The sequence below is a fragment of the Hipposideros armiger genome, unplaced genomic scaffold (assembly GCF_001890085.2).
Source record: "Hipposideros armiger isolate ML-2016 unplaced genomic scaffold, ASM189008v1 scaffold_680, whole genome shotgun sequence".
NCBI lineage: Eukaryota > Metazoa > Chordata > Mammalia > Chiroptera > Hipposideridae > Hipposideros > Hipposideros armiger.
The window spans coordinates 956,375-967,283 of record NW_017732030.1 but is presented as its reverse complement, the minus strand read 5'-3'; the positions used below and the strand labels follow the sequence as shown (position 1 = coordinate 967,283).

Genomic DNA, 10,909 nt, shown 5'->3' with positions numbered 1-10,909 from the left:
AAGAAACACTAGGCATTTAGATCTTTTGACTGAAAGGATTACATGGAAATTTTTAGGTAGAATATTTTTAAATGTCCCATTTCTTCATGGCAGAGAAAAATGCAGAAACTCATGTAATAATCAGAAAAAAAAATTATATAAGAAATTTCCTCCATGTAATATCATGGATTAGGGATTATGGTGGGTCACATCACAGTCTTATTAAATGTAATAGACTTCTTCATACACCATATATTCAGGGTCTGTGTGTGTCACCAAGTGGCTGAGAAAAACATCAATTTTTATCCACTTAAGCGCTCCTTCATAAATGCCTGAGACAGGTGGACCCTTCAAGGTCCATGGATAATACAGTTCACTAAATTGGTGCTCCTATACCTCAGAACATTTACTGTAAGAGTCTCTTAAAATACAGAGAGGAAGCAGCATATTTTGTTTGTTTTAGATAATCCAACTAAATTCATTACTTCCTTCCTTGTTTCTATTTTAAAGAGAAAGAGCAACATAAAGCCCCGTTCCCACCCAATCCTACCCTCAATACAAATTATTACTATCACATAAATGTGACCAAAGGAGCTGTAAACTAGGAAATGATAAGGCTCAATTGCTATGGGGCAGATATAGTAAGCATGTTCTTACCTGATGTGGCCAATCAATTCAATAAGCTTGTGACTAAAAAAATAAGCTGTCAGCTCAGACACATGACTCAGGACTGAGCACACCCCAAAGAGAGTTGTGGTTCCATTCAGATCTTCCAAATGCCAGTAGAGAAATGTGAACACGAAGCCGTATCCAAAGCCCATAAACCAAGCCACGAACAACACTGAGCCATACTGCACACTGCACAGCAGTCTGATTAAATCCCAAAAGCTGAAGGCCTGCGAGTGGCTTGCCATGGTCGGTGTCTCCTCAGAGGACTCTGTGGAGCTGTTCCTCTCCACCTGAGGGATCTCCACCTCTTTCCCTTCATTTTCATTATTTTTGAAGTGGTTATAGCGGAACCGGAACTGAGTAGCAACAATCAAGGCCATGGTCATGAGAACGCCAAAGACAATGAAGACAATCTGATAGTTTCGGTACTCAGGGGGCTTACACCCCTTCCCGTCAATGAGCACCTCGATGTGGGTGTAATCAATCCCGATGCCCACGGACAGCATCGCCAGGCCCCAGCCCAGGGAGCCCCACATGCGCTGCAATCCATAGCGGTCTCTGTGTTTCCCCAGATACTGGAGTGTTACCGTGTCCACAATGGTGACCGAAGAGGCACTGAAAAATTCTCCTATTATGACAACTACCAAGATTACCAAGAATATAGCTTCTACTTCTTGTTGATCATAAACAAGAGTGACTTGGTCAGAAGGTAAAGATTTGGTGGTAGTGACAATAGCAGTGGTTGTCTCCCTGGTTACATTTCTTGATGGGGCAAGGGTTGCTGTGCTTGGGTTCAAGGTCAAGTCCATAACATGGTCTGTAATTTCATCCATCTGAGGCTGCAGAGTGGGTGCACTGGTCATGTTTGGAGCTGTCGAAAAGATGACAGCTGTGCTATTGGGCCCTGTTTCTAATATCACTGGCCCATTGGAAAGTAGCAGGTTTCTTTTCTCACGCATTCTTGGTGATGTGATCTTGGAAGAGATAATGGAAGAATTTGTTGGCAGGATAGTCAGCAGGTGACTTGAATTGGTGGGGTGAACTGTTGGGGGTATCTTTGGTACACATCTCAAGGTAGCCGGTTTGACAAATCCAATGCCCAGGTTGAATAAAACCCAACACAAGAGAGAAAAGAGGAGGACAATTTTGCCTTTTTTAAAGCGATCTGCAACTACACCCCAAAAGGGGGCACTACAGAATTCAATGAAGTATCGAATACCTACTAGCAATCCACTCTGGCTAGGTGACATTCCCAGTTGTTTATAATACACAGGCAAAAGTGGGTAAAGAGAGCCATATGCAGAGTAGAAGAAAAAATAAAAGACCTTGGAAATCAGAAGATCGTTGTTTATTTTAACACAGTGTTTTTCTATCCAGTCTATATCCTCCTCAGGAATAGCTGCTGTTTCTGTGGAGGAGGGTGTTTCATTTGAAGATGGTTCTGGTTCCCTGGAAACACCATTAAAGGGATCAGCAAGCACATATTTTCTCTTCTGTTCCTCTTCATCATCGGTTAAGATGGCAACTTTATCATCTGTCGCCATGGCTTGTCACCACCATCAGAAAGTTTGACCTTCAAAATTTTAATTGTTGATCTGTAAAGTAAAATTTAAAAGATGGCTTAGTAATGAAATTGATAACATTCAAACATAGAACTTCATCTTACAGAAAACTGAGCTTCAAACTACAGCTAATAATAATAATTGTGAGAGAGAAGTCTCACCATTTATCATTTTTAGCCATACAATACTGATTTAAAAAAAAATAGCTTTCAAAATAATCAAATATTCTTTGTGACCACTGACTGACTGACTGCCTACCATTGGCAAGTTTATAGCTTAGGTTCATTCTCAATCTTTCATTGATTCCTACAGAAAATGTACAAATGATAGGGATTATGTCTAAACCAAATACAGGGAATTGAAAATAGCATTTATAGTTTCTTGATTTTACTGTTCAAACAAATCCACTGCATTATAAAACCTAAAATTTTTAGAAAATAAAGGTAGCTAAAACCGTTTAGTTTCTAGAAAAAATAGGAAGAAACTCTTACCCACGACCCCAAATGCAATGAGAAACAGGGAGCCAATTGCACATTTGCAACAAGACTTAGTCACCACAGGCATGACAAGGACATTCTGGTAAGGAAACAGCCTTCATGTTGCTTATATTATGTACATTTCTCAAGACATGCTCATAAGGATTGCAGTTTAAGAAAACGTCAGAAAAAAAATAACACACAGCATTTGTTGAGCACTTACTCTGTGCCAGGTAACGTTTAAAGATCTTTATATGTATTAGTTCACATTCATTATAATATCTCTATTATCGTCTCCATTTTACACATGAGAAAAATGAGGCATGGTGAGTTTAAATAACTCATAACTGGCAGTCAAAAACTATAGTCAAATACTCCTACCTCTACCAGCAAAGGCCAAGTGGGGAGCCTAGACTTCCACCTACACCAGGCTGTAATGGGTCGCCCCAATCCCTTGGCTGAGGTGATGTCAGAGGAGGTCAAGTAAGGAGCTAGGACTTTCATCCCTGCTAGGTGGTAATGAAACCATATCCCCACAACAGTGTCAGTGGAGGCCATGTGGGAAGCCTGGACTTCCACTGCACCTTCAATAACAAAGCACGCCTCCCTTTCCCCTCTGGGGTGATATTAGGGGAGGACTAGTAGACAGTCAGGACTTGCACCACCACCCAGCAGTAATAAGGCCACCCCCCACTGCAGTGTCAGTGAAGGCCATGTGGGGGCAGTTACTGAGGCACTGCTACCCAGAGACACTCCTACCCCTACCATCCAGAGGTATCAGCAGAGGCCTAATAATAAGCCAGAACACCCATCTCCACTTCATAATAAGAAGCCATTCACCATCAGGTGTCAACAGAGGCTGAGTGGGGAGCCTGGAATTCTACCTCCACCTGGCAGTAATGAGGCAGCATCTCCCATTCCCTTGCTAGAGCAGTGTCAGAAAAATCCAGCTAAAACAGAAGGCGTAAAACAGACCAGAATCTCACAGTTCCCAAAATGTAAGGTTTTAATAAAAAATAGTGTTATCATACCAAGAGCCAGGAAATGAAGGACAATCAACAGATATCAACACTGAGATGAAAGAAATGTTAGAATAAACTAACAATGACTTTAAAACAGACATCTTTAAAAAAAATGCTTCAACAAGCAATTATAAACATGCTTAAAGCAAATGAAAAGATAGAAAGTTGAAGCACAGAAACAAAGTCTCAGCAAAGAAATATATAAAGAAAAACAAAATGGAAATTTTAGAACTGGAAAATATAATAACCAAAATATAACAAACTCGATAGATTCAACAGAAGAATGGAGAAGACAGAGGGAAGAATCATGAACTGAAAGACAGAATAGAAATTACACAATCTAAACAACAGTGAGAAAATAGACTGAAAAACATTAACAGTCCCAAGGACCTATGGGACTATAGCAAAAGATTGAACATTCATGTCACCAGAATCCTGGAAGGAGTTCTCAAAGAAATACAGACTGAAAACTTCTCAAATTGACAAAAGAGATAAACCTACAGATTTCAGAAGCTAAATGAACTCCAAGCAAAAGAAACCCACACCAGTACACAGCATAGGCAAACTTTGAAAACCAAAGACAAAGAAGAAATCTTGAAAGCAGTGAAAAAAGAACCATAACTTACCTATGGGGGGAAAACAATTCCAACAATCACAGATTTCTTTTTAGAAGGAAGGAGAACAATATTAAAGTGCTGAAAGAGGAATTGTCAATGCAGAATCCTATATTCAGAACAAAACTGTCCAAAAACCAGAAAACTACAGAACAATATCCGTGATAAATACAGACACAAACATTTCTTAGCAAAATATTAGAAAAGAAAATTTAGGCATATACAAAAAAATTGTACACTATGACTAAGTGGAATCTATTCCAAGGATTCTATACTGGTACAATATTTGAAAATCAACCAGTGTAATCCACCATATCACGACACTAAAGAAAAAAAAATTATGTTCCTAATCAACTGATGCAGAAAAAGCACTTGACAAAAACTAAACACATTCATGAAAAGTCTCAAAAAAATAGAAATAAAGAGGAACTTCCTCAATTTGATAAAGATTACCTACAAAAATCTGCAGGTAACATTACACTCAATGGTGAAAGCCTGAATGCTTTCTTCCTAAGACAGGGAACAAGGCAAGACTATCTGGTCTCACCACTCTTATGCAACACAGTGCTGGAAGTTCTAACCAGTGCCATAAGGAAAGAAAAGGAAACAAAACTCATGCAGATCAAAAAGGAAGATATAAACTCTCTTTATTAGAAATGATCATCTATGCAGAAAATCCCAAGAAATCTCCAAAATCTTCTAGAACCAATAAGTGGGTTCGACAAGTTGACAGGATATAAGATAAACATACAAAAAATCAACTGTGTTCCTATGTACTAGCAATGAATTCATGGACACCAAAATTTAAAATATAATACCACTTACAATTGCTAAAAATATATAAAAATATTTAGGTACAAATTAACAAAACATGTACAGGACTTTATGCTGAAAACTATAAAATGCTGATGAAAGAAATAAAAAATCTACATAAATGGAGAGACATACTATGTTCATGGATTGGAATACTCAACACAATAGATTTCAATTCTCCTCAAATCTGTATATAGGTTTAACACAATCCCTATTAATATCTCAGCAAGTTTTTTTTTTGTAGATATAGACAAGATTATTCTAAAAATGTATATGAAAAGGAAAGGGAACTAGAATAGGTAAAGCAATTTTGAAAAACAAGATATATTATACAGCTATACATCGATCAAGATTGTGTGGTCCTGGCAGAAGGACAGACACATAGATCAATGGAACAGAACAGAGAACCCAAGAATAAATCCACAAATATTCCCAACTGATTTTTGACAAAGATGCAAAAACAATTTAACAGAGGAAACGTAACCTTTTCAACAACTGGTGCTGGAGCAATGAAACATCAATAGGCAAAAAAGGAATGTCAATCTAAATCTCATGCTTTATAGGAATATTAACTCAAAACATATCATGGATTTAAATGTAAAACTATAAAACTTTTAGGAAAAAAACCTAGGAGAAAATCTTCATGCTCTAGTGCCAGGCAGAGAGCTCTTAGACTTAACACCAGAAGCATGATTTATAAAAGGAAAACTTAATAAATTAGATTTCATCAACATTTAAAACTTTTAATCTGCAAAAGACCCTACTAAAAGGATGAAGCTATAGACTAGGAGAAAATATTTGTAAACCACATATTCAACAAAGGACTATTATATATAATATGTAAAGAATTCTCAAAAATCAACATTAAAAAACCAAACAATCCAATTAAAAAATAGACAAAAGAAATGAAGAGACATTTCACCAAAAAGGATCTATAGGCTATACAGATGCAAAGAAACACGTGAAAAGATGTTCATCATCATTAACCATTAAGGAAATGTAAATATTATGACATGATATATCACTACACACCTGTAAGAATGGCTAAAATAAAAAGAGTGACAACACCAAAGTCTGACAAAGATACAGAGAAACTAGATCATTCATACATTGCTGGTGGGAATGTAAAATGGTACAGCTTCTCTGGAGAGCAGTTTGGCAGTTTCTTACAAATCTAAACATATGACTACCACATGACTCAGCAATTGCACTTCTTTACATTTATCCCAGAGAAATGAAAACTCATTTCATACAAAAAAACTGTACACAAATGTTTATAGCAGCTCTATTCATAATAGTCCAACACTGGAAACAACACAGATGCTCTTCAATGGATGAATGGTTAAACAAACTGTGGTACATCTATACCACAAAATATTATGCAGCAATAAAAAAAGAACTATTGCCCATACAGTAACCTGAATGACTCTCCAAAGAATTATGAAAAGTGAAAACAGCCAATCTCAGAAGATTATATACTCTATGGTTCTATTCATGTATCATCCTTGGGATGACTAAATTGTTGAAATGGAGAACAGAGAAGTGATTGCCAGGGGTTCAGTTGGGAGTGCAGGCAGGAGGGAGGTAGAGATGGCTACAAAAGGGCAACAGGAGGGACACTAGGGGTGGCAGAAATATTCTGCATCTTGACTATATCAATGTCAGTCAGCATCCTGGTGTGCTATTGTACTGACGTTTTGCAAGACATCACTGTTGAGGGGAAGTGAGCACGGGATGCACGGGCTATCTCTGTACTATTTCTTACAGCAGCATGAGGATCTACAATTATCTCAAAAGAAAAAGGTTAGTTTTAAAAAGTCAGAATAATGGTTACCCCACTAGGAATGGTTCTGGGGTGCTGAGATGTTTTTGGATCTGGGTCTTTATAATATGATGTGTTCAGTATGTAAAAGGTCACTGAACTATATTACTCTTCAACAAAAAGTGAACCTAAGAACTTAGAATATGAAGAAGAAAAAAGGAATAGATGAAAGTAGGAGAAAAAAGACAAAAATACAGAATCAGGGCCAGCCAAGTGGCTCATTGGTTAAGAGTTGGTTTGGGAGCACCAGCTCTGAGCAGCCGGGCCACCAGTTCGGATCCCACATGAGGGCCAGTGACGCTGCGCCCTCTACAGCTAAGATGCGGAACAACAGCTCAACCTGAAGCTGGGCTGCCCTGAGTCGCCGGCGACGGTGTGGGCTGCAGTGGGGCTGCCGTGAGTTACTGTGAGTGGCCAGTAGCCAGCGTGAGCTGCCGTTCAATGGCCGGCGACCGATTTGCCTCAGCTGGGAAAAGCGCAATGATCACAATACCAACATGGGCCAGTGAAGCAACGTCCTCCACAACTAGACTAAAGAACAAAAGGACAGCAACTTGTCTGTTCCCCTTCCCTGATTCCCCAACGCTGTTCCCTCACCAAATTCCCAATAAAATCTTTAAATAAAAAATATATGTGTGTGTGTGTGTGTGTGTGTGTGTGTGTGTGTGTGTGTGTGTATATATATATATATATATTCACTCAGAAAGTCAGTATCTAAAATATAGTAAGTCCAAGAAGGGAAGATAGAAAAAAATTAAGAAAAGGAAATTGTTTCAATTCAAGAAAAATTCTCAGAACTAAAAGATATGAGTTGTCTGCCTGAAATGACCTACTGAGTACCCAACACAATGGATAAAACAGACCTAAGCCAAAGCACGTCATCAAAATTTCAGAACACTGGGACAGATGACCCCACAAACTTACAGAGAATACAGTGTGTCACATACTAAGGATCAGGAGCCAAAACGGCTTCAGATTTCTCAACAACATTGGAAGCTATACCCAGGCAAATAATCAAGTGTACTGGCAAAATAAAGACATTTTTCACAGGCAATCTCTCAAAAAACCTACCTCTCATCGTACCCTTTCGCAGGTCATACTCCACCAAAATAAGAGAATAAATCAAGAGAAAGTAAGACATAGGATATAGGAAATAAATATAAGACCTAACATGGGAGAGAGGCAAAGGGAATGCAGGCATGATGGTGACTGGAGGCCCAGGATGACAGCTGTGCACCAGACAAAGGGCAGCTAGCTTCTAGGGGAGGCCTGAAGGCTCCAGGAGACTGTCAGCAAATGACACTGACAAAATACCAATACATCTGAATGTCCTAAGGAAACAGACAATTGGTGAAGAATTTCGGGATGAATTAGGGGTAAGCACAGAAAAAGTTCAGTAAGTAAAACACTAAAACAAAAAATTACATAGGAAAAGAAAAGTAATCACAGTTTATTACACAACTCAGCTGTGATTCCAGTCATACTAATGTAAATAATGAATACTGAACTAACCAAAATTTCCACATTGGGAAGGTAGCCAAACGTGAAGGTTCAACAGGCATAGAGTTGGGACAGAAAAGTGACTTAATTTCCTATCTTCCATAGTGAGAAGGCAATAGATCATGCCTACATTTAAAAATCAAGAATTAAGGATACAGGCATTTTATTTTAAAACATATAGGTGAATAGTAAAATAATCACCTTCATGGCAGAGAAAGTGTTGCCTCAGGGAGGAGAAATGAAGAGAAAAGGCATAGAATCTTTTTATTTTTGTTTTTAATAAGCCTTATAAACTTTTCCATTTTTTAAAAATCTTTGTACATGTATAACTCTGATTTAAAACATCAAAATCAAAACTGAAAAAAAAATGCGATCATATGAGCTTTGACTTTGTAAAAGACAATAATTAAAAGCAGCTAGCTACTAGTACCCTCTGTTGCAGACTAAAAATAGTTTTCCGAATTGTAGAGAATGAATTCTGACTGCATGAATTCTAATCAGATGGCCTGTAATGCATTACCCTTCATAAGTCAACTGAGACTTTACCAAGTAGGTCAGAGTAGGACATGAAGTCCCTTAAAAGGGCATAAGTCCCTGAATTATCTAAGTGAGGATGAAGAATGATACCCAAATGCTAATTCAAAGCTGCACAATAGCTTACATGAGGATGTTGATTTAAACCTGGGTAGGTAACTTTCTCCCAAACCACTCTTTCCTCTCCATCTTATTCAAATGATTTTTGATTATCAGAAGGTTATGGGAGGTGTCTCTTGTTATGTGAGTCCAGATATTAAGTAGTTCTCAAAGTATCAACAAATGCAAAGTAGTTAAGGAAATGTCCCTGTACTATAACATTCAGTACCTTTGATGTGACTGTCTCATTCAGTAAGTTTTATATGAATTTCAAATATAAAAATGCAAACAAATCTTTTAGCTTCAATTCAGGACATTAATGTTTTAGACTCAATATTTTCAGGTCATATTTAGATTTTGATGAAAAGGAGCCGAAATAATTACATTATAAATATAGTATAATAACAAAATGAAGTGTAATTATAGTCATCTGTGTAATCACAGGATTAAGGACAAACCAACTGAAACCCTGCCCCCAAAACCTGTATTTTAATAAAATTAAAAATATGTCCCAAATTAGGGCATGCTTTGGCTGACTTAGATTACATTTAATTTACCATGAGCCTTGATAGAACAAATATAAAGAGCAGTAAAAAATATTTATATGCTGGATGAAGTACTTAATCTGTTTACAAATCAAAGGGAGATTTTGTTTATTAAGTACTCCACCAACATGAACCCACTAAGCTAATATTTTGTTTTAAATTTGAATCTTAAAAGATTTTTTTTAAGTTTAAAAAGAGAAGACATTTCAAATTATGCACAGAGTTAAACTTACAAACTTATCTGGGAAATCTCTGTTGTAGGTTTGCAGTTAATCTTAATTGGATAAGAAGGACTTTTGCTTATTTTTCAGAAAAGCAGGCAAGTTTTCTCACCTAGTACTCTAGTGATAGTAATCAACACCATTACTGTGAAACTATAACACAGCCTTTTAAAACCTGTACCAGTACCTACACTGAGTCATTTGAATAGCGGGTATTTCTGAATTGTTGATGAGAGGTGATGAAGTTATTCTTGTTAAAATTGATAGCTTTATTAAGTATTTAAATTAAAACTGCTCAAATATATATATGGAGTTATCCACAAATATATGAGCGTGGAAAGGGATTCAACTTTTGAAAAAAAAAGACCCTTAACCCTGAATACATTATGCTCTTAGCAGGTGCTGCCTCTCCACTCACTGTGCAGCTAGATACTGGACAGAGATGCCAAAAGCTTGGTTTGGGCCTTAAAGACCTGCTTTATAGTCGACAAAATGAGTCCAAAACACAAGTAACATTTAAATGATGAGTCAGGAGAACAACAGAAGCCACCCAGCGCTGCATAATTAATTAACAAAAATGTTACAGGCAGTGTGGGGTGCTTCCCGAGTTCAGAGAGCCCAAACTTCAGATCGGCGTTATCAAAAGTATGAGGGACTTAACCTGAACCTCGAAAGATGTGTAAGATTTGCCGTAAGCAAAGACGATGGGAAAACTATTCCAGGAGTGGGGAAAGAAGAGACAGGAGATCCTTAAAAGGTTAATACTGGGGCCAAAGGGCCTATGAGGCTAGCAACAGATTACAGAGGGCCTTAAACATCAAGCTGAGGGATGACAGGAAAGAAGACAAAATACTGTGCCAGAGAGTTACATTGGAGATAGACGTTCATTTTTTCATTTTTTTAATCCAACAAATATAAATTTAGCACCAACCATTAGATGGAATGAGCACTTAGTGATCAAGAATTCAAACGGTGAAGAAGATGCAGTCCCTTCTATCAAGTCCACTTGTGTGTGTTTCTGTGTGTGTGTGTGTGTGTGTGTGTGTGTGTGTG

At 37.6% G+C, this 10,909-nt stretch overlaps 1 protein-coding gene across 2 annotated transcripts in view; it reads right to left on the bottom strand.

Annotated features, from left to right (window-relative positions):
- Positions 1-593: 593 nt before the first annotated feature.
- Positions 594-10,909, bottom strand: part of MFSD6 (major facilitator superfamily domain containing 6) — a 20,352-nt gene continuing 10,036 nt past the window's right edge. Inside the window, exons 1-2 of one of the 2 annotated variants that reach the window (XM_019626476.1) lie at positions 2,702-2,830; positions 594-2,243 (exon numbers count right to left, since the gene is read on the bottom strand). In XM_019626476.1, the coding sequence (XP_019482021.1) occupies positions 633-2,192 (1,560 nt within the window). In that variant the 5' untranslated portion in view covers positions 2,193-2,243; positions 2,702-2,830 and the 3' untranslated portion in view covers positions 594-632. Of the gene's footprint in view, positions 2,244-2,701; positions 2,831-10,909 lie in introns of those variants that run through there. The other variant, XM_019626477.1, reaches the window with a different exon arrangement.